We start from the raw sequence: 23,452 nt of genomic DNA on the forward strand, positions 1-23,452 counted from the left end.
CACAGCTCAAAATACGTGTGACGTGTAAGAAAGAGGGAAAAGAGAAGGAACTTGGTAAAACTGCATTCGAAGGATATCTGTACAAAGTCTCAGGACTGCTACCATTGCTGTGCTTTTAAAAAGCACTGTAGAAAGCTGAGGTTCAGAAATTCAGAGCTCATGCGAGAACAGAAAAACTGCAGTCTTAACACACAGTAAGCAGGCTCAGGGTGTCACCTATCTCATATGTGATAAATAGGCTGGTAAAAAACTGGGAATCCAGGCCCTGCTCAAGAGCTGTTAATCAGGACTGGGCTCTGCTTGGTACAGGCACAGTAAATCCCCAAACTCCTTTTAGTTGAAGTGTACAGAGCTGTATCACCATGTGCTGGGCCCTGAGGGCCAGATGCTCACAGCTGGCTCTCACCCCTGGACCCGTGGCTAATGAACTTGAAGGGCTGCGTTCAGTGCAGCCAGTCACTGTGAACCCTCCCAGCCCAACAGCTCATCTCCCTGGCCACAGTGCCCAACCCACGTTCTGCCCCATGATGGTATGCACTTCCACACGTCGGAGGGAAGAGGAAAAGAAGAGCAGCAAAAATACCTTTAATGCTCACATGTTTATATGCATGTCCTAAGTGCTCTTGACATCATTAAAAAGCACAAGTTTTAACTCTATGACTAGCAACACATTTTCTTTTCACCTGCTGTCAAATTCACAGTTGTGTTTGCTGGCTTGTAAATCCATGGATTTCAGCTCGGTGTGGACAGACCCATAGGAGCAGGAACTCTAAAATTCACACATTCTCCTTCCTTTTCAGGGAAACACTAAATTTCCCATTCTTATAGGCCTGACCCAAAGCCAATGCACACCAGCCAAAGCACTACTGCCGACTTTGGAGAGCTCTGAATCAGGCCCTATTATTTTAGTTTATTGCTCACAGTTAAAAAAAGAAGCTGTTGAAATGCTAATCCTATTCACAGCACCACTTGCTAAGAGTAGAGCAGTGTATCCCAGAGCAGATCAGGATTAGGAGCCTTTATATTTCAGAATTCAACTCCAAAATATTGAGCGCAAAGAAATGTATTACAAAGTATTGCTTATCTACCATGGAGCAATTCTCAGGGGTCGGGAAGAGGAACAGTTGTAAATGTTAATAGAGCTTCTCCCATTGTAGATGGATGCTATTTCTGGGCTAGTATGACAGCCTATGAGAAAACGATCAGCATCGTTCCATATTCTACTCAAGTGACACTGCTGCATGGCTGATCACAGGATTATCTGGGGTAGCCAATAGAAGAGAAGATATATATAGAAATAAAAGTATTCTCTAAGGTATAAAGTAAGCTGATTTAAAAGGCTGGAATACAAGCAAGCCAACATAGAGAAGTGGACTTTATTTCAGTAGCTGCCGGCATAGGTTACATGGCCTGTATACACAACTTAAATCAAGAGCCAAATAATAGTATTGGTTACTATGATTGTTACTATTCTGTAAATAGTATTTAAAACTTGAACCCAGCATTATCCCTGTAGTTAGAGAAGATTTAAAACTAAGAAAAGTCATGCACAGATGGGTTTCTAACTTTTTTTCTCTTTTTTTTTTTTTTTTGTAATTGGTCTTATGAGCACACTGGCTAGGAAGACAGAAAGCATTTCCTGACAGCTTAGTAGACTGGAAAAAATAACTCAGCCTAGTTCCCTGTTGCATGCCACCACTGTGTGGGACAAGCAGCCCTTGCTGCACACACACACCGATGGACCAGCACTTCTCTGCTCACAAACACAATGCTGAAACTAACTTGGGCTGATGAGAGTCAGATAGCAACCCCTTGTTATTGATGAGAGGTGTCAGATAGAAAGCAATGAAATGGGAAAATCTGTGCAAAAAGGATGCTCAAAAGCAACAGAGCAGGAGCAGATATTTGAAGCAGAGCAGGTAATGTCTCGGTGCTGCAACTTAACCAGCAGTGGGAGGACGGCCAGGCCAGTGGCACTCACTCACTGGGGTGTCCAGGGTGAGAAGGAGGACAAGTCTTGAGCAGAACAGTTGAGATGTTGGCTGGCTGAGGAGCTGCAGAGACAACTCACAGGACTGTAAGGGCAGTGTGTCATCTGCACAAAACTAAGCAGACTGCGGCATCTGTAACAGAGAAGGGAACTGCAGACGCTGCTCAGATAATGAACAGCACAGCATGGCAGCGTGCACAGCCTTTGGAGAAGGGCAGCCAGACAGAGCACCTCAAGGCTGGGCACAGTCCGCCAGCAATCGCTTCTTGGTCACCTCTGGGTTAAGCAAACTATGCTTTATATCAGATTGGCTTGTTTAAAAACATCTTTGTCCTTGGTGGAGAGGGTTTTCCTTACGAGCACCATGAGGAGACAGACTGATGGGGTCAGCAATGAGGAGACTGCATTTTCCAGACAGTGAGTGGGGACATACAATAAGAAAAAGAGACTCCTGACAATTACGGTGAAATCAGAGTGGGGCATTAAATTCTGAGATGCAACCAAATGGGCAGGAGCACTCAAACACATCAAGCATGAAAGAAAAGCTAACCATCTTATTAGCATCCTTCAGAAAACAGGGATGTGTGGTTTTATGAAAAGATATCATTGCTAGGTTTAAAATACCCACCGAATTATCAAAAGACTTTCAGTTATAGCTGCATGCAGTAATCCTAGTCTCTTTAAAAAAAAAAAAAAAAAAGGCAGACATATATAAAAATACAGTGACATTTATAGTCCTAGCTAAGGGTTTTGTGGGTTTATTCAGCTTTAAATCCATGCTGTATATGGGTCTTTTGAACTAGTTGATGCATGTAACTACATCCTGTACCACAGAAGCCACTGAAAGGAAGATTCACTTTATAGGCCAAAGCAAAAATTGGTTTGGGACAAACAGAGCATTGAGATAATCTGTTTAAATATTGTATCAGATTGGCAATATAAAGCCATAATGGAAAGAACAATTTCCCCTTGTACTGAGGGTTGGATACATGGCGCATGGATAAAAAGCATGGCCCACAAGCTGCTGTAGAGCACAGTTGATTCCTATTAGGAAAGAGACGTAAATGTATTCTGTTTAACTTTATTAGCCACAAAGCTCAGATAATGAATTTAAAATAAAACCACCCTTAGTCACCAGCAATTGCTTATCTACTATATGTGGATATTTAGGTAGAATCAAATCAATTCACCAAGATGCAATACAGCCACAAAGCTCAGCAGCTCAGCCTGCCACTGTGACCACATCTCCCCCATCCCTACACCCCTGCACAGATACCCTCCTCCCCACTGCTGCAACCACAAATCACCTGTCTTCACTCTCAAGGCTCTTCCCAGCCAAGCACATTTGCCATAGCGGCTCCTGTCTCCCCACAGCTGCCCCCCAGCACTGCTGAGCTGTATTCTCAAACCTTTGTGCCTTTCCTACCACCGTGGGAGAAACTTCACAAAATATCCATAAAATCACCTCATGATTCTTCTGCTAATTCCTTCTCTGCCACACCTACAATCCTTGATGAGGTTTAGGCAGCCAACATGTCAAGTTCAAACCTGTCTTGGACTCTCCTCACTCATATCGCTTGATTATCTCTCACCTCAGACAGACCGTATTTCCATGGCATGGGGAACAACTCCATGTTCTGCCTGCACAGTACCTAGCACAGCTCTGGGCCCCAATTTATTTTTAATTAAGTAATATGGTAGCAGTTCACCATTTTTACAGAGTAAGTTAAAGACAGAGGGTGCACGTGATGGTTTCAGAAAGTCAAACAGGAGAAGCTGACATGGGGAAGGACGAGGGGCTTAGTTGAGCCAAATATTCTGCCTTCCGCAGTGGATATTTGAGGCTACATTTGTCATCCAGGGTGCAATCCTGCACACACAGAGCTGGAGGAGGGGAGTCCTTCCTGACAACTGCACTGATTAGCTGGTGCCCTGAAGAATGACGTCTGATTACCTTTATCTTCGGCTGCAGAACTGCAAATGTCACTAATGGTCATAAAATCACCCAGTCTTTTTCAAAATACAACCGAAGTAAATTAATCTATTGAGCACAGTTTATTCAATACTTCTTACTCTGGCAAAACTCCCAAAAAATCATTTGCTTGCTGCATGTCTCCACCATATGGTGTCATTCAATGCAGACTTTCTTTCCTGAACTGAAATCCAAAATTTAATGGAGTCGAGTCACCTACAGAGTTTTTTCAGCTCAAACCTACTAACATAGTTTTCTGTCAAAGAGGTCACACAGCACTTTCCAGTTTGATACATTACCCAATACCAGCACGAATCCTCTTTTCATAATTAAAATCAATCTCCTTTGGTTTCAGCAAGTTTGAAGGAAGCATTTTGCCCTGCACAGAGAAAAGCCAATGCCCAGCACTGGACGATGTCAGCAGTCTTTGTCTGCTTTTAGAACTTCAAAGTCTTGGTCAGTGGCTGATATACTCTCCTATCTGCAGGTGGTTTCTCCTATCAACCTCTCAGCAATCAGTAAAATAAACCAAAAAACATGACATGGAACTGTACTGGGAAACTAAAGTAGTAAGGCACTATTAAAACCCTTGAAAGCATTTTTTTTTCCTAATGGGGCCTTTTTAAATAGAGCCTTACTGCTAAGGAACAAGGGACAAAAAAAAGAATTTCTAGATACGAGGTACATCTACAGTAGGCAAGAGATAAATGCTGGTTTTCCTAGAAACATGAGCTCAAGACCAGTAGAAAAATGCCTGACTACACATTTAGCTATGCTGGTATTTCATCCTCTCTACCAGATCTGCCTAGTATCAGCTAGACACTCCATCACTCAGTTTCCTCAACTGTAAAACGGGGCCACACTTTGACAATTCTGGTTTTGACATAATGATGTCATCCTCAATCAATGGTTTTAGAAAAACACCGGCCATCCTCTGGCCCCAGTATCTATCAATAACATACCATCTCTCCCGGTAAAGATTGTTATTACAGTGATGAGGAGGCCACAAGCTCTGCTTCACACAGCATTTCCTAAACTTTGGAAAGCAGCATAACCTTCCATGTAGCAGCCTCCCTTTGCCCTTGCTGTGTGCCCACCACAGATGCTGCTTAACTGTGCCAAAGACTACAGCGCTACATTGTCTCTCATGCTATGCAGTTTTATGCTCATCCTTCCCTCCGTGCTCTACCTATGACCTTCTACCACCCCTGCCCCACAGCTGTGAGAAATGCTGGTATGCTCTGCAGAAGGAGACACTTCCCCTCTGTACCTACTCAGGTGGATGAATACTGAAATAATTCAAACCTCAGCATTAACCCTCTCATTACTGGAGCCAGCAGTTGTTGAAGGGGGTTTAAGTGCCTCCCAATGCAATCACGACACGGCAGAACACGTCCACGGGCAGCTACCACAGCTCAGATGACAAGCAGTAAACTGTTACATCAAGCTGTTTGGATCATTTCTGACTGCTGACCCACACCCCGGGGCTGCCACAGCTGCTTTGAATACGTTTGCTGCTGTTTCAGAATTTCTACCACGAAGGATAATTCTGTTTTAGCGGAAGTTGAGAATCTAGAGAGACAGTGCAGTCTCCTGCCAGTCCAGCCAGTCCACCAGGCACCTCAAAGTGCCACCCACCCTGCCTGAGAGGCTACAATTCAAAAAACAACTCCCGGAAATGAAAAACAGACAAAGAGGCAGTAAAATGTTATATCAAATAACACGAACGCTGGAGAACACCCAGTCCGCCCTCTCCACACACAAAGCGCCTGGATAAGAGCAGCCAGATCCCAGACTATACCAGCTTATCGGGACATCATAAGGCAGAAGAGCAGATTTGACAGCTGCAGGCCAAATGTGTCCTACAAAGCACTGCACTGCTGGAAGCAGCTGCCCTCATCTTTACAGCAGATGTCCATCCTGTGATGGCTTTGGTGTCTGGTGTGACATGCTCCATCACCAACTCATCTGAAATAGAGCAGATCCCACAGGCTTTATCTCAATCTCCCTCTCTGTAGCCCAGCAGGTGAGGATGCAGCCAGAATTAACCCAGTGAAGATGAGAAGCTGCCTTTGCTGCTCTTGCTTATACCTCCTCCCATGCTGTCCATTTGCATGAATCCAGCTTGAGTCCAGAGGGCTCCTGGACAAAATAAAGCTGTGCCCTTGGGAAAGCTCCTTTCCCACTGCTATTTCCTTCTGCCTGTGCTCTCTGCTCATGCTGCATCCTCAGCAGTTGCTCCCCACCCACAGTATCTCTCTCTCACCACCCTTCACCCACAGACCCAGTCCAGTCCTCACTGGACTTTGCTAGCATCCCACCCCAACTACTCTGGCATCTAAACCCAAGATGTTTCCAACACCCTGGTCCATCATCCAACCTTCCCACAACCTCAATTCAGACTGCAGTGTACTCTCACCACCTTACCTGTATCCCAGCATTGCCCTCCACCCAAGACTCCAATCTCTTTCTTCAATCCATATTGCTACCTCTCAAACAATTCATTTCTCTCTTCCAACACTTCTTTTCTCCCTGGGATCTCTCTTTCTCCCATCAGCATCAAGCCTCCACTCCCATCCCTTCCCCCAGTGTATTCTTATTTTTTCTTTTCAACTCAGATTGTCCCTCATCTCCCCAACCCCAGAGCACAGAAGATCCCAGCAAACTATCCTAGCCAGCCAACACTGACTGGGTTTTCCCAGTGACTCACCAGACTGTCCATCCCACCCAACAGGCAGTTTTCTTTCAGCCTCTGAGCAGTTTATCTCAGTCTGCCCTGAACGTGCAACCCCTTCATCCAGCCCTCTCTGCCATGACTGAACTCCCGTTCTAAGGCTGTTTACCAACAACCAGCCTTTGCACCTCACCAAGTTCACCCTCATGAACTCTACAGCCAGGATTCAGGTCACAGGGTGGCCTCCTCCCACCTTGGTTGGGCTGTCCAGTGTCCCTTTACAGCCACAGATGGTCCTAGACTCTTCATAGTCAATCCCTGAACGCTGCCCTCCATCCTTGCCAGGCTCTTCCATTGCTCCTTCCCTCCTCAGATCAGATGGGCCACTGCCATCCTGCTCCCCAGCCCTCCCAAGCACCCAACCCTCCATTACACCTTCCAGACCTTGACTGAATCAACTCCAAGCAGGCTGATCCCATCCCCCTACAGCATCCTCAGGTCTCCCAGCCCCTGTCAAGATCCAACTCACAGAATCAATTAGGCTGGAAAACACCTCTGAGATCACTGAGTCCAACCTACGACCCAACACCACCACATCAACTAGACTGTGGGACTAAATGCCACGTACAGTCTTTTGTTGAACACCTCCCTGGGCAGCCCATTCCAACATCTAATCACTTCTGTGAAGAACTTTCTCCTAATGTCCAATCTAATCCTCTGCTGGCACAACTTAAGACTATGTCCTCTCATCCTATCACCAGTTGCCTAGAAGAAGAGGATGATTGCCACCTGGCTACATTCCCCCTTTTAGGTAGTTGTAGAGAGCGCCAAGGTCCCCCCTAGAGCCTCCTTTTCTCCAGGCTAAACAATCTCAGCTCCCTCAGCTGCTCCTCACAGGACTTGTGCTCAAACCCTTCACCAGCTTTGTTGCCCTTGTCTGGACTCAGCTCCCTTCTCCATGTCCCCTGTAATCTCTGTGTCCTGCCAGGGCCCCAGCCAGGGTTTCCCACGGCTGGAGGCCAAAAATTTACACTGTTCCCATCCCTTTGCCTGGGTGTCCCCAACCTCCACAGCCCAGGGCCCCCCACTCCCGACAAGACACCCCTGCCCCACCAGGTCCCTGGCACCCCGCACTCTGCCCAGGTGGGCACTCAGATCCCAGGACTGCCAGACTCCCGGGTGGGTGTCACAGCATCACAGAACAGGACAGGCTGGAAGGGACCACAGCGAGTCATCTGGTCCGACCTCCCTAATCAAGCAGGGACACCCTAGAGCACATGGCACAGGATTGCATACAGACGGTTCTGGAATTTCTCCAGTGAGAGAAACTTCACAGTTTCTTTGGGCAATCTGTTCCAGTGCGTGGTCACCCGCACAGTAAAGAAGTTCAAGTGGAACTTCCTCTGCATCAGCTTGTGCGCGTTGCCCTGTGCCCTACTGCCCGGCATCACCGAGCAATACTCCTGGTCCATACTCCTGGTCCCGTCCTCTCGGCACACCCCTTCATGGCCCCAGGCCCGCCAGTGCCTGCCCTGGGCCCCAGCCGGGCCCGACAGACCCCTGGTGGTGCCTCCGGCCCTCACTACCCCACGATCCGCGGCAGTGGCGACGCCCCCGGCCCCTCAGGCCCCCCGTGCCCCGCGCCCCCCCGGGCCCGGCCCGGCCCGGCGCTGCCCCCGCCCCGCTCACCATCCTCGGCGCGGCCCGGGGTTACCATGGGCAACTGCGTCACACCCGCCCCGCGCGACGACGTGCGCGCGCCGGGGGGCCGGGCCTGAGCGTGGCCCGGCCCTCCAACGAGCGCATGCGTACGAGGGCGGCCCCCCGAGGGGAGGTGGGCGCGGCCGCTCTGGGCTCTGTGATTGGCTGAGGGCGGCCACGCGCCGCAGCGCGGGGCGGAGGCGGGACATGTGGGCGGGAGAGGGGCCCGGGGAGCGCAGGTGGGACACGTGGGGACGGGACGGGACGGGACGGGACGGGACGGGACGGGACGGGACGGGAGGGGCGGGGCAGGGGCAAGGCAGGGCAGGGCTGGGCAGGGCTGGGCTGGGCTGGGCTGGGCTGGGCTGGGCAGTGGGTGTGGTGTCCGGGGCCGTGCAGAGCCGAGCTGAACCGGGCCGGGCCGTGGCGAGCTGGGATTGTGCCGAGCCGAGCCGTGTTGTGCTGTGCCGGGCCGTGCCTTCCAGAGAAGGGCAACGAAGCTGGTGAAAGGTTTGGAGCTCACGTTGTATGAGGAGTGGCTGAGGGAGCTGGAGGTGTTTAGCCTGGAGAAAAGGAGGCTTAGGGGAGATCTTATCGCACTGTACAACTATTGGAAAGGAGGTAATAGCCAAGTGACGGTCGGCCTCTTCTCCCAAACAGAGTGCTCACAGGGCAGGGCTGTGCAGCCCTGGAAGGGGCGAGCTGGGCCCTGCAGTGCTGTGCAGCATATCCCACCCCAAGGAGGGGGTTCTGGGTGCTTTGAGGGGCAGCACAAGTGGGGGGACCCCATGCAAGTGGGATGGTGTATGGAGGAGCAGCCTCGCTGCAGTGTTCTGCTGGCAACAGGGGTGCAGGAGGCTCCCAGGCTCAGGGCTGCTGAAAGTCCAACTATCCCGTTAAACATAAACCTGCCCTGGCTCTCACTCATCTGACCGCTCCCGTGGCCACGGCAGGCCTGCACTCAATGAGCAAGCAAGGCAGGATCCGACTGAGCCACCTTCTTCCCCTGGACAGACCCAGAGCAAAATGTCCACTGTTCCCCTTGGCTTCAACATTGACGCCCCGCGCTGGGACCAGAGCACCTTTGTGGGGCGCCTGAAGCATTTCCTCAACATCACCGACCCGCGGACAGTGCTGGTGCCGGAGGAGGAGCTGGACCGGGCCAAGGCCCTGGTGGAAGGCTGCAGGTGAGGGGCAGAGGTACAGCCAGGGCAAGTGCCGTCCCTGTGCCTGTTGCCATACCTGACCATTCTGCAGTGTTGCAGGCGGATGGAGGCAGTCATTTGCAAGCAGGTACACTGTGACTTAACATCCCCTGGAGGCAGTTTTGGGAGAGTTTCCCAGGCTTTTCCCAGGAGCCCTAAGCTGTAACATGTATCTCTCATGGGAGACGTTTCCTCTGCCTTTCATGTATGATGCCTGGGGCTCTGTGCTCCGGCAGTGCCAGGTGCTGGCAGGTCTGTGCAGCTTCCCCGATAGGCTTTGGGCTTGCAGGGCCGGGCTGGTGCCACCAGGAAGCAGCCAGGAGCAGCTGCTCTATGCCAAGAAGCTGTACGACTCAGCCTTCCACCCTGACAGCGGTGAGAAGATGAACCTCATCGGGAGGATGTCCTTCCAGGTGCCAGGGGGCATGGCCATCACCGGCTTCATGCTCCAGTTCTATCGGTGAGCTCATGGGTTTGCCAGGCTGGGGACACAGCTGCGACAGCCCCCAGCCCTTCAAGAGGTCCTCTGATGGCTGGAGTGTGGCCAGTCTGCCTCCTCTGGGGCTGGGTACTGCCCAAGGCATGCCCATGGCTGCTGTGCTTGCCTGTGTCCCATGGCCAAGCCCCATGCATGTCCCTGTGCCCTGTCCCCAGCACCCAGCCTGTGGTGGAAGCATCACAGATCCCCTCGGCCTCTGGCATCGCTGAGGATGGTCTCACTTCACACTGAGCTCAGCTCAGCACTTCCCAGAGCTCCTGTAGTGATTAATGCAACCAAGTCCTACTTGGCTGCTGCTCTTGGTCTGCAGACCATAGCAGTCCTCAGAACTGAGAACCAAATCTGCCCCCAGGCCAGGTTGCTTCAGCATCCCCAGCCCCTGCTGACAGCTCCCTGCATTTACCTGCTGAAATAGCTGCTGGGGGGGTGAGCAATCCTGTCTCCAGACTATGTAGATCATACACTTCCTTTCCCATTGGATCCCCATCCAATCTGACCCCTCTTTGCTAGACTGGTTTGACAGTTGCCGATGAGGTCCAGTCTGGATGGCATCTCTCCCAGTGCCGATGGGTCACCCTCTTCTCAGCCCATCTCCACCTTCCTGCATCCCAAAGCCTGTTCAGACCCACATCTCCCTGTGTCCCTTCCTGCCCCACTTCCATGTTCCTGAGACACCAGTAGAAGCCCAGGCGCCCTGGTCCCCCAGAGCCTATTCTGTCCCCATGTGTTCCCTCCTTGCTGCTCCCTTTGACAAAGGCTTATCTCAGCTGGGCTTATCTCAGCCCAGCAGGATGGCTGCCGCCCTGCTGAGAGCTGCATCTCCCACTCCTGCCTAAGTGCCCTGCAGGGCTGGACCCCCTCCTGTGATCCCCAAAGCCCTAGGGCAGCCAGGATTCCTGGGTCATTCCCCAGCTCTGCCACTGGCTCATGGCTTTGCCAGGGTTCCTCAGTTTCCTTTTGGAGTCACCATGACAAGTATATTGAGGGCATCTTGGCTGGCTTACTGCCAAGCCTGGCCACAGGCACAGGCCAGGCATCCGTGACAGCCCTCGTGTGCTCTCCTGGTCCCTTCCCTCTGCAGGACGGTGCCTGCTGTGGTTTTTTGGCAGTGGGTGAACCAGTCCTTCAATGCCTTCGTCAACTACACCAACCGTAACGCTGCCTCCCCCATCTCGCTGAGGTGAGTGATCCCACGCACAGAATAGGGACCCTCTATGTTGACACCCCCCTGGAGACCCTGTAAAGATCACCTATGCCCCGTCTTGGGTACTGAAGGAACAGGGTTGAGTCAGAGTTGGTGTTTCTGTTCTCTCCCGTCTTTGGAAATCGCTGTCCAGGCAAATCGGCGTGGCTTATGTCACAGCCACCGGTGCAGCCCTGGCCACCGCAGTGGGACTCAACCTCTACACCAAGGTATGCCAGGCTGGGGCTAGGTGGGGCAGCTAGGCATATCTTGCCGTCCTGCACTGATGCCAGTCTGTCTCCCACAGCGAGCACCCCCCTTGCTGGCCCGCTGGGTCCCCTTCGCAGCTGTGGCTGCTGCCAACTGTATCAATATCCCCATGATGCGGCAACAGTAAGTGTCAGGTGCAGATAGGAAGCTCCAGGAACCCAGCTCCTTCCCAAGGCAACCTGGTGGCAGCTGGGCTCCTGGGCTGCCTGGTCACCCCGCCTTGGATTCCCACCCTAAGGGTTGAAGAGGGTGGGAGGACGGGGGGGGTGAACAGGAGTCTGTGTTTTTGCAGTGCTGTGTCTCTGGCAGAGGGTGCCGGGTGGGATGGCTCAGCCTCTGCCTGGAGCAGGAGGGGGATTTTGGGCTGAGGATAGCTGTTCTGGGATCTGGGCCGGAAGATCCCTCAGACCCAAAGGTCTCCTGTGTGTGCTGATGGGAGAGCCCCAGTCCATGATATCCTGGTGCTGGTACGCCCTAGGTGGGGCCCATGCGGAGACCTGTATCTGCTGCTTGGGGTCCCCCACAAGTTGCAGCGCAGGGAGGTGGGGGGCTATGTGAGGGACTGTCCCCTGGCTTGGCTGCGGGTCCCAAGCAGTGTCAGTCCCTGGCACGGCTGGATCCTGCTCGCAGCTGCGCCCTGAAGATGGCAGCATCGGCTGGGCTGGGACCACAGCACCCCGGGGTGATGGAGCCCCGGGCCCCAGGGGCAGCCGGTGCTGCTGTGCCAGCACAGCACAGAGGACCTCCTTGGCACTCCCTCACCCCACTGCTGTGTTCTTATGCTTTCCCGACCATCCTGGCCTCCACTCATGGCTGCCTGTCCCCTTCAGAGAGATCATCAGTGGGATCACAGTGACAGATGGGGACAACAACGAGCTCGGTCGCTCCAGGGTGAGTCTGGGGATGGAGGTCTGGGCTGGAACACGGCGCTGCAGGGGCTCACCTGCTGCTTTTGCTTGCAGAGGGCAGCAGTGAAGGGCATCGCACAGGTTGTGGTCTCCAGGATCACCATGGCAGCACCAGGCATGAGTGAGTGTAAGGCAGGAGGGTGCAGGACTGGACCATGAACTCCCCTGGGACCCACTACTTTGCCCTCCCCTGCTTCAGTTTCCCCCATGAAGAAGAGGGAGGGTGGCACTGCATCCCAGGTGTCATTTGGTCTCATCCCACAAATGGAGCTGATCTCCTTATCCTGCCATTCCAATCGGAGTCCCCCAAGTCCCCAGGCTTCCTCATCCCAACCCACAGCCTGTGGGGGACATGGGGTGCTCTCATGGCAGTTTGGCCCCACAAGGACACATCTCATGCTCTCTGGCCCTAGCCCCTCGCTCTGCAGCCCAGCATCCCCTCATCTCATGAGACCCTTGACATGCCACAGGCCCAGCAGGAGGGATTAGGAGCATGAGGAGCACGGACCATGCTGCCTGGGTGATGGATGTGTGTGGGTTAAGGTCCTTGCTGTGAGCAAACACCCAGTGGTCCTCAGCACAACCAGCTGCTGCCATGGCCTTCAGGTGGACAGTGCTGCTGGGAGAGCCCTGCAGGCTGGCTTGCAGGAAGAGCCTGACCTTTTCTCTCTGTACCTAGTTATTTTGCCCATCATCATGGAGCGGCTGGAGAAATTCACGTTCATGCAGGTGAGCTCACATTTCCCCTGCCACAGTTTTCCAGTGGGTTCTGCAGTGCCCCAGCCCTGCTTCCCAGCTGCCAAGATGCAGAGGATGAAACGGGGGTTGCAGAGCCTGGCTTGCTTTGCCCCCTACTCAAGTCACCGATACACCAAAGGTCTCTCGAGTGACATGGAGAGGCTGTGGAAGAGTTGCAGGGTTTGGTGGCACACTGGAGGCGTTGGGCATTCAGCACCATTGAGGGGAGAAGTCTGCCCACACTGTGAGCAGGGCTTGCGGTGAGGCCCAGGGACTCAATCCCAGCTCTTCCCTTGCAGCGAATCCGGGTTCTCCACGGGCCTCTGCAGGTGCTGCTCTGCGGGGGCTTGTAAGTATCTCACTGCTCAAACACCTGCGGGTGCCTGGAGCATGGCTCCAAGGGATGCTAGAAAAAATACCTCTTTCCCAGCAGAGGAATGCAAAGCCTTGCCTTTCAGCTGGGGCTTTTCCCAGTTATTGGGAGTCACGAGGTGTGAGCAGCACCTCTTGGGCTGAGATCCCCATGGCCAGGGAGCATATGGGCTGTGATCCCCAGCACTAACGTTTGGCTCTTCTGTCCCACAGCCTCCTGTTCATGGTGCCAGCAGCCTGTGCCCTCTTCCCACAGAGATGGTACCTGTCACACTCCTTCCCCCTCCTGCATGAGACCTCGGGAGACTTCCCCCTCCCCTAGGTCTTCTCTGCCCATCTCAGGAGAAGCATGATGGACACCCACCCTTCAACTCAAGGCAGCGCTTTCCTGTGCATGCTGGTGCCCAGGGCAGCAGGAGAGCATGTGCCTGCCCTGCTCTTTGAGCTCTGTGCTGGGAGCAATGGGACACCCAGCTCTAAGGGCAGCTCGCTGCCCTCCAGCACTCAGAGTGGTGGATGCCAGGGATGGGTGGTGGGTCTTGACATGAGCCTTCAAGATCCCGGGGAATGCAGAGGGCCTCAAATGGCAATGGGAAGGGAGGGTGGTTTGACTGGTGGCTGGGGAGGAGGATCACAGGTCTCAGTGTCTACCCCGTCTCCCCACAGCTCCCTTGCGCTGGCTGACCTTGAGCTGGAGCTGCGTGACAGCATTGTGGCCAAGCACGGGGACAAAGTGCCGTATGTCTATTTTAACAAGGGACTGTGAAAGGAGATCACCTCAGGAGCCATCACACCCCTCCGGCCCCCTGCCACCACCAGTACCGTGTCCCCTGAGCAGGGATCAGAAGCACAGTCCAGCCAGATCTGCTCCCCAGCCCAGCATCTTCTCTGCTGCCTCCTTCCACTGGAGAAGCAGAATCTGGCTCTGTGTGCCCAGCTTGCAGCACTTAGGCTTGTCCTGAGCCTCCCCCATCTGCTGCTGGCTGTGTCTGTGCTTCCCCACATCCCTCTTGCCTTGAGTAATGCCTGTATTTCCTGTGCCTTCCTCTGGCCCAGTGCAGGAGGGTCTGCCCAGCCCATCTTAGCCTTTTGTGGTCACTGGACTTGGCCCCACAAGACATCAGGCTCTCTCACTTGGAGCTCAAAGCACAGTTCTACCTCCGAAAGCAGTTGTCCTGCCATTGTACCAGCAATCAAACCACATTCCTGCCTTAAACCTCCACAGTAGCCTCTTACCAAGACCTAGATCGTGCCTTGGCAGGCATGAAGGGATCTGTCCCCTCTGCACAGGGAGTATCCCAAAGTCCAGAGGCCAGTGCTTGGACTATGCCTTCCTTCCTCTCAGGTTCAGGTTTTATTCACTTTGCAATTGCCACAATCCAGGAAAGAAATAGCTAATGGTTTTTAAGCTCTAATTTTTTCATTCCTCTGATCGCAAAAGCCAGCTGTCACCCTTGTCCCACATCTCACTGTCCCCAAAGTAGGACCATGGACCTGCAGCTTTGGGGCACAGCTGTCTCTATGCCCCCTTAGATGGGGGAAGAAGACACAGGTGTCACAGAATCACACAATTTTTAGGGACCCTCTGAAGATCATCTAGTCTGCCTAGGCAGATGATCTAGTGCCAAGGCAGGGTCACCTATAGCAGGTGACACAGGAAGGCATCCAGGTGGGTTTCGAATATCTCCAGAGAGGGACACTCTACAACCTGCCTGGGCAGCCTATTCCAGTGCTCTACCACCCTCAGTGCACAGAAGTTCTCCCTCATGTTGAAGTGGAACTTCTTGTCGTTTAGTTCATGGCCATTACTCCTTGTCCTGTCGCTGGGCACCACTGAAAAGAGCCTGGCACCATCCTCATGGCACCTGCCTTTGCAATATATATATGCATTGATGAGATCCTCTCTCAGTCTTCCCCAGACAGGCCCAGCTCCCACAGTCTCTCCTCACAGGAGAGATGCCCCAGACCCCTCATCATCTTCATGGCCTCTGCTGGACCCTCTCCAGCAGCTACTTGTCTTTCTTGTCACAGAGCTGTATTAACTTGGGCTCTGAATACCAGCACTGCAAACAACAGAGGAAGGTTGAAAAATAAATGCAATGATTTTTAAAAAACAGTTGTGGGGTCTGCTCCTGACTGGTCTCTTTGTGTCTGGTTCCCTGGGCTGGGCTGGGTTGGTATGTGGGTCTCATGCTTGCCTTGAAAGGGAAAGGTGTGGGCTTTGTGACTGACCAGGCACCAGGGTGAGGGTCAGCACAGGGGCCAGGAGAAGGAAGAAGAGTGTAAGGGCTGACATGAATTCTGAAATCTTTGGGCATCCAATGCAGCATTCCTCAAATGGTTCTTGGGGCTGCAAACAGTCCCAAGAGAAGTGACAAAAGGCAATAGTGCTGTGCTCATGGTGACACTTATCCCATTGTGGGAATTGGGGGGATGACACTGAGTGACCCTTCTTACACCCATGGTGCTGTTTATCTTCTTGGCCCGGCAGAGTTTGCATGATGCTAACTTGGGTCTGCCATGAGGCCTCTCCCACCCTGAAGAAGAGCAGCTTGAGTTTGATGCAGCCTATTTTTGGAGGAGGAAGGAGCCCAAGTCCTGGGCTAAAGCCCTTGCTTTTAATCAGCTGCACCCAGGCTCTCTGCTTGCTGATGAACATCCCTTGGTGGGACAAGCGTGTTTCTAACAAGCCATATGACATGGCTGTTCCCAGAGCCCCTTGGCCCAGCAGAAGGTCCACGCTCCTCTCTCCAGCCAGGGATATATACCAGATCCCCCAGGGATTCTCACATCAGCTACGTGCCTGAGTAGAGACACATTAACCACTCTGCTCCTACAGAGAGAGCAGACAAACCTTAAAGGTACTTCTCGAAGGGCCAAGCTTCCAACAGGTTTGCTTCTGCCCAAGCTGCAACAGGGAGAGGATAATGTCTCCAACCACACGTAGCTACAGCTAGAAAGCTGTAAAAGAGCTCTGAAATAATTAATAGGCCAGTAGAAAGTAGGAAAACGTTCAAACTTGTGTATCTGTTCCCTTGGCATTATTAGATCTCTTGTTAAAGTGCAATTAAAATAACAGATAAGCACATGAAGTGAAACAGATGTCACTCCTGTTGGGCGTGGGGAGAAGCCACAAGGAGACATCTCCACTCTCTGCTTTCCTTAAGCTCCTTAACTCAAGCTGCTCTCCTCCTACACCCAAAACAGCTTTGAGGACTTTCAGAAAGGTACCTCTAGCTGCCTGGGCTGTGTTGGGGTCCAAGGTGCCTCTGGCATGCTTGGGTGCACGGCAATGCTTGTAAAACAATGTGCTGCAGCATCCTAAAACTGCCCTTCCCCTGTACATCACAGCCATGCTCTTGCTGTTGACCCTTCCTGCTTTGGCAGTTTGGGGGGGTCCCAGCAGGGCAGAGGGCTCTGCAGCCAGCAATGCTGGGGCAGCAGCCACATGAAGCCAAGGCTGGGACCATGGTGGCAAAGCCTCAGCTGTTTTGCCACTCCTTTATTCCTGTCCCCAGCCATACTGGAGGGGCAATGGAGCACAGAGACCCTCTGAAGAGCTATTGCCATCTTGCATCAGCTCTCCCCCTGCCCTGGGGAGTGGGGCATGGTGCAGTTTATTGCTCATGAGCAGAGGAAAAGGGTTGCTCTGGGCTCAGAGAATTGTCAAACGATCCTTTAGACAGATCTTCCCCCCACCCCGAGCTTACGGCAGTGGATTCCCTCTTCAGATCGACATGGATTTATGCCAGCTGACAGTTTAGCTCAGTGGGGTTTCTAGGTTTGTAGGTTGTAGCTCGAGTCTCCCTGGAAGGTTTCAAGTCATCTCAACAGCTCACATCACTCTGGAGATGGTTGCTGCAGCCTGTGCCTCTCAGCTCTCCCCAAAACCACAGTAACTCCCCAGCCTGGTTTGGTGTCACTGGGGAGCAGAGTGACACCACTGGGCACCAGAGTGCCGAGCTGTGGCCAGTAAGTCCCCATGTTCTGGCCAGCCTTGCCTCCATTTCTCATCACAACAGAAAAGGAAACCTCATTGCCAGGAGTCAGAGCCAGACTCACTCCCGCTTGTGAAGAACAGCAAGTGTTAATTGCTCTCCAGCAATGAGTCACACCTGATCTGGGCTTGTCCTGTGCTCTGGCGAACTTGCTGCCCATCTCCCTGCTGTGCCTCTAATTTCAGGGCTACTTGGGAAGAGGAATAAAGCTTCTTCAGTAACTGTTTGTGACCGAAATGTCAGTGCTCCAGCATGTTTACAACCTCCCTTCAAAGGGCAACCACACCAAAGATGTCATGTTGGTCTGCACCAGAGCCTGAGTACAGGCATGGGGGGCTGGTGGGCTCCCTGACGCACCAGCAGTCCCAGCAGGAAGGCTTGGCTGATGGCTCCAAAGGCCGGTGGAGTCTGGGGAACCGACTGCCATGGAATGAGGAGGGAGCTGGGTCGATGTGCAGTGGGTGAACGTCCATGCCAGGGCAGGCGGCTGAGCTGATCGGGCCGGCCTAGGTGTGCCTGAGTGCTGGCCTGATAAAAAAATGCCATGGCAGGAGATAAACTGCTAAGTCAGGTGTTTTTTTTCTGGCTTTTCTTAACATGTTATCTGAGCATCTTATAAACCTTGTCATGCCAATCTGGGACAGAGGTGCCTGGCTCACTGGGAGTGGCAGTGTGGAAACCCTCTGACACTGCCCCAGAAACACTGGCTGTCTCCTCGGAGCTGTGAATTAATCCCGAGTGCTGGTGCCCCTACTCCTACTGGGAGTGCGAGGGATCGCCATATGGAGAAACTCTGGGATCCAGCCGCAGCGGGAGATCCTCTTCTCCATGCTGATCCTGTCTCCCAGTGGGGCTGGCACCAACACAAAGCTGCCCACCGGACAACTCGAGTCAAGCATCATGTTGATGCAGCCATCCCAGCACCCTCTCCATGCCCCAGGATCGGGCGAGCTGTTGGGATTTGGGACAATGTGGTAGGAGGCTGAGCCGGGATCATGGTAACCAGGAGTGACCAGGCGAATGGAGGATGAGCGCCTGGCTGCCGCCGAGGTGTCAGGGAGGCTGTGGCAGCCAGAGGATGCCAGTGCCCCCCCCCCTTCCGCAGTGCCCAGCTCTGCTCCCGAGGTTCCACTGCAGGGGGTGCAGCCCCCGCACCCCTTTCCAGCCAGTTCCGCCACTCAAAACATGGCGGCCCGAATCCCACCCCAGGCTCCCTCCCCGCCGCGCCACACTCAAGATGGCAGCTCCCAGTGCGCAGACCCCGCCCCTCACGGTTTTGCCCTAAGCGACAACGCCCTGAGCCAATAGTGAGCCGAGCGGCGTGCCGTCCGCCCAATAGGCGTGCGGCGGGGGCGGGCCCGGGCGCGGGGTGCCCCTCGGCTCCCGTCCCGGGCCGCAGTCGGGCCGGGCAGGCGGGAGCGGGGGGTGGGGGGGATGGCGAGGAGGCTCCGCGCCGCCATGGCCCTGCTGCTGCTCCAGGCCCTGCCTGAGGGGCTGCCCGCCGGCGTGGAGCCCGCCCAGGTAGGGGAGGGGGCCGCCCGGGGGGCTCTGGGGTCGCGTCGTGGCGGGGGGCTGCGTCCCTGGGGCGGGGGGCGGCTTTGGACGTGGGGGGCTGCGCCGGCCCTTGGGACAGCGGGTCCGGCGGGGCTGACAGGGGGTGCAGGGGGTGCCTGGGGGAAGAGGCTTTTGGGGTCCCGCCTGAGGTTTGGGGAGCGCCGTGGCTTAAGTGAAGCTGTAGGAGATGCAGAGCCCAGAGTTCGGGGGTCCCTGTGTGCCATGGGGACGGAGAGCGGCTGCAGGGCTCCAGGAGCGGGTGGCAGTGCCGCTCGGAAGGGCTTTGTGCGGCAGGGTGGCTGCAGGACGAGGGAGAAAGGTGTTTGACTGGAGCCCGTGGGAAACGTGTCTGTAGTGAGGGCAGGAGGCTGGAGCTGGCGCGGGCCTGCGGGTGGAGGTGCAGGTGACTTTTGGGGGTAGTGACAGGGAACGAGGTGACCTGTGAGGGGACAGTGCTGAAGGTGGTGTGGGGTGAGCTGCAGGGTGGCAGTGGGGCAGCTGGCCAGAGGACCTGGGTCAGCAGGGAAGTGGGACTTGAGCGGTGCTGCCCAAGACAGGTGAGCTGGTCTTCCCGTGCCAGGAACTGCAGAGGAGATTCCGTGCAAACCTCCTGTGGGCAGGGGGAAGGAAGAGGGATCATGTTTCAGCTGGGATGAGGGGAACTAGGCCTTGTCTTGGTAGTCTCTGACCACCTGCTTACTGCCTTCATTATGCCTGGAAAGGGTTTTAATGAAGTTGATTCTGTCTTTTTCATCTCTTTACTCTGTTTCCTGTCTATGCGGCAATGTTGGTGCTGTTGAGATCTCCAGTGACGGTCTTGAGTCCAGCACTGTAGACGCCTGTAAACCTCTCCCACCTTGGTGTGTGCTCGGTGACACTCGGAGAGGACTGCACTGGGCCTAGCAACCTGTGCACAACCTGGATCTTCTCATTTGTGGAGGCAATATGTCTTTTTCACCCCATGTAGAACGTAGATGGAATATGATGACTTCTGGTTTGACGTGGTGTATTCTGTGTAAGATAAAAATTGCAGTTTGCGTTTGTTGAAGGTCACAGATGCCGTGGGGTGCATTGTGCTTAATGTCACAGGGGTGCAGACAGACAGTGTCTTTCTGGAAGGAGTCCACTGAAATACTTCCCAATACTTCTGGAGGAGGAGGAGGAGGTGAGGAGTTGACTACAGATGTTATCTTCCTCTTGAATTTTCTTCTTTTCAAGATGCTGAGAGCTGTGTAATTCCCTGTTGGTAGTGCCATCCCAAATCCCCTTCAGGCATATTGTGGCTAAGGCTTGGCTGTAGCTTCCCTAGTGAGCCAGGTGCAGGACTGTGTTGAACTGTGTGTTTTCCATGCTGTCTCAACTGCCTTTAACAGATGGAGGTCCTGGTCCTTGCTCCGTTTCATCTTCAGGCTGAGGCACATAAACTAAAGGTACATCTCGGGTCCGTTTTGCTCTCTGGTTCTTGTGGCATTCCAGCTGTGAGCAGTGGTCAGGTGGTGGGATTATCTGTATGGAAGCTGTGAATGTCTTCAACCCTACATGTGCTAATAAAAATGCCATACCTGCTCTGAAGACTGTGCAAGATGCTCCCTGCCTCACACAGCTTCTACATCAGTAAAAGGAATAGGAAGTAGAAAAGGAGGAAAGGAAAAGGAGAAGGGTGTGGAAGCACTCGTACAGCTTGGTTGCTTGTGGAGTAGTTGCATATGTGACTTGTGGATATCCTCTCCAGTCAGTGCACCGGAAATAATCCTAAAATAATAAGTCTTGAGTGGTATAATACATGAGTGTGGGAGAGAAGAGCTTTGGCTGCCTACGTTTTCTTTAAGAGCACTTGGATACGGATGCATCCTTTACTTATTTCTTTTCCACAGTTTGTCTATATAAAACTCTCACAGTTTATTTTAGATCTTAAATGTAGACTCTGTCAAAAGACTGGTATTATCTCACTGCATAGAGTTTGACAGCTGCTCACTCAAAAACAAAAGTGGTAATGTAGGATCTTGAAAATAAGCATGTAACAAAACTTCATCTGCTTTGGTGTTGCCTTAGAGCCGGATTTCCTCAGAGCTGATGGGTTTGTAGAGAAGCCCTGCAGAGGGACAGTGTTGGACTTGAAAGATCTCTGCACCAGGAGTTCCCATATTTCTACTGAAACCCTGACAACATTTGCCTCTTGTCCTCTCCAGTGTTGTTGCCCTTCCTGCCTCTGGTGACTGCTGTCTGCTTCTATCTACCTTGCAGACATCTGCTATGCTCTGCTTGTTTCTTCTTCCAGGGAAGCTTCTGCTTCTTGTTCCGGGTCCGTCCCTCCTCACCTGGAAGAACTGTCCCACAGACTTGGTGGTCTAAGGCTGGGAGGTGCTGCAGGAAATGTGTCCTCTAAATAATTCAGGAGGTGGAGCTGTACTGCCTAGCTGCACTGAACAAACATTCCCGAGAACACACTGTGCTCTGCAGAAGAGTCTGACTTTTCAGGTTAAAATAAGTCCAGGCTGCTCAGGATCATCAAAGATCTTTCTTTTGACTAAGGTAGATGGAGGAGAAAGGTGATACTTAGCTCATCACTGTCCTGAAGCCAAGTTATCTGTCTACGTGACTATTCACTGCACTTTCATTTGTAATTACGAGCACAAAGCTCAGTTAACTGGAGTTTCTCAGTAGATTACAAGCAGAATATTGCAGTTATGTAATAAAATCAGGAGAAGTGTCACAGGAAGAAGAAATCTAGCCATGCTCAGTTTTATCTAGCCATAGAAGTATAGCCTTAGCAGCACACCTCAGCTGGTTGTTCCCCTCTGGTTTGAGGGAAAAGAAAATAAGAACTTAATACATTTTAAAATGAACTGGATCAAATTTGTAATGAAAAGCCTCAAACATTAATCATTTTTCTATTGTAGTTTGCCTCTACAGGGCAGAATAAAGGTTATTTGACTGCCTCAACTATCTGTCTGCTTCCCATGCCTGCAGCTTAATTATCACATAGTTTTCTCAACTTCTGTTTTCTTTAAAAACAAGAGATTTAAGTGAATGTTAACTATGTGACAAAGTCTGTGGAATCCGTCTTTCTCTACTAAGGTGGTTTTGAGCCAAAATCTGGCAGAAGCATGCTCGTAAAGACCGATTTCATCCCAAATTAAAGAGTTTGCTTGAAGTGCTGTGACTTGAGGCATGATTCATCATATGTGACAAAGATCCTTGCTTTAAGGAAGAACTGAGCATGACTGTCACTGTGGCTAACACCCCTGTAACACAGAGTTTCTGTCCAAGGCTGTGACCACAGCTCTGATTGCACCAGTTAGAGTTACTACGCTTCATACAATAGGTTGGCAGGATTCAGGCCCTTTCAGAGCATCACTTCAGGTAGTTTGTGAACTGAACAGCAAAGTTTCAATTACTCTCACGGAACAGAGGCTCCTCATCTCTAAATTTAAGGCAACTTTTTTGATTAAGGTAAAGGTAATTAGTTATAACTGCCCTTCAGTCTCTCCTGAAGTGCACCAGGATCCTTCAGGAGGAGAGCTGCTTATATAACCATAGTATCTGTTTTGTCTGCCATGATATCTTTGTGACTCTTGGTTTTTGGCTTGCTAATTTCCACAGTTTTGGCAGGAGGCAGCAGAGATCAAAGTACGTGGTGTACTTGCTCAGAACAGGAACCTCTAAATAACTGTGCAGGCTGGATTAAGGACTGCTCGTTCTATGATGATTATACCACTGTGAACTCCAGTGTCTCATCTGTACAGCACACCTTCCCAATGATTAAATTTTGTTTGTGAGTTGCCCTCACAATTACACACAATGCTCCTTGCATCTCTGCAGCTGGGCAGCAGATGAAAGCCTGATCTGAAAATGTCCAGTGAATCCTGGGGAGGAGTGTGGCAGTTTTCTTCAGCAGAGTCAAGGCAGCTCTGTGACTGGGACCTGTCATTGCCTTTCTGAGGATTTCCCTACCACCCTGCAAATATTAGTTAGCAAAAACATAACACCTCTTTAAGAATAAACTTGGGCAGCTGTTGTGGAGTCGTGCTGTGCTGGAAGGGAACTTGGAAAGTTTCATCTGCCAGCGTTGTTTCGTTGTGGTTGGGGATTTTTCCATCCTCCCAGCCTGCTGAGCCAGGTCAGCCTCATCTGGCTGGTGGGAGCATCCCTGAGCAGTGGCTCTGCCATGTGCAGTGCTGCTGGGCAGTAGGGATCCTGCCCAAAGTGGTGATCCTGCCATCAGTTCCTCTAGTGAGGCAGAGGAATGGATGAGCTCGGTGTTTGGCCACATTTCAACAGCAATTACTCAACCCTGGCTCAAACAGCCATTGAACCCTCTCTTTGATTCCTAAAGGTGCTGCTCCTCTAAGCATCTTCAGCAGTTGCTTTTCTGCAGGCAAAAGTGG

At 52.5% G+C, this 23,452-nt stretch overlaps 3 protein-coding genes across 16 annotated transcripts in view; 2 read left to right on the forward strand and 1 right to left on the reverse strand.

The window, feature by feature from the left end:
- Positions 1 to 8,423, reverse strand: part of ARL3 (ADP ribosylation factor like GTPase 3) — a 30,342-nt gene extending 21,919 nt beyond the window's left edge. The window contains exon 1 of the mRNA XM_064663175.1: positions 8,326 to 8,423. Coding sequence (XP_064519245.1) covers positions 8,326 to 8,328 — 3 coding nt within the window. The 5' untranslated portion in view covers positions 8,329 to 8,423. The remainder of the gene's footprint in view (positions 1 to 8,325) is intronic.
- A 105-nt stretch (positions 8,424 to 8,528) lies between these two features.
- On the forward strand, positions 8,529 to 15,628 carry SFXN2 (sideroflexin 2). Of its 11 annotated transcripts, none has more exons than XM_064663183.1 (12): positions 8,529 to 8,576; positions 9,352 to 9,524; positions 9,832 to 10,002; positions 11,123 to 11,221; positions 11,379 to 11,454; positions 11,532 to 11,617; positions 12,325 to 12,385; positions 12,457 to 12,523; positions 13,082 to 13,131; positions 13,440 to 13,489; positions 13,726 to 13,773; positions 14,179 to 15,628. In XM_064663183.1, exons 2-12 carry the CDS (start codon positions 9,364 to 9,366, stop codon positions 14,276 to 14,278), a joined length of 969 nt encoding a protein of 322 aa, XP_064519253.1. In that variant the 5' UTR covers positions 8,529 to 8,576; positions 9,352 to 9,363; the 3' UTR covers positions 14,279 to 15,628. The 11 variants fall into 11 exon arrangements, 8 of the variants coding, with proteins under 8 accessions (XP_064519253.1, XP_064519251.1, XP_064519250.1 ...); XM_064663181.1 differs by lacking the exon at positions 8,529 to 8,576 and adding an exon at positions 8,704 to 8,847; XM_064663180.1 differs by lacking the exon at positions 8,529 to 8,576 and adding an exon at positions 8,721 to 8,847 and having other exon boundaries at positions 12,457 to 12,529.
- Positions 15,629 to 18,877: 3,249 nt separating this feature from the next.
- The window catches only part of WBP1L (WW domain binding protein 1 like), a 57,788-nt gene continuing 53,213 nt past the window's right edge, over positions 18,878 to 23,452 (forward strand). The window contains exon 1 of one of the 4 annotated variants that reach the window (XM_064663187.1): positions 18,878 to 19,031. In XM_064663187.1, the coding sequence (XP_064519257.1) occupies positions 18,945 to 19,031 (87 nt within the window). In that variant the 5' untranslated portion in view covers positions 18,878 to 18,944. The remainder of the gene's footprint in view (positions 19,032 to 23,452) is intronic. The other 3 variants (XM_064663191.1, XM_064663190.1, XM_064663192.1) reach the window with 3 other exon arrangements.

Source organism: Pseudopipra pipra, chromosome 8 (genome assembly GCF_036250125.1).
Source record: "Pseudopipra pipra isolate bDixPip1 chromosome 8, bDixPip1.hap1, whole genome shotgun sequence".
Taxonomy (NCBI): Eukaryota; Metazoa; Chordata; class Aves; order Passeriformes; family Pipridae; genus Pseudopipra; species Pseudopipra pipra.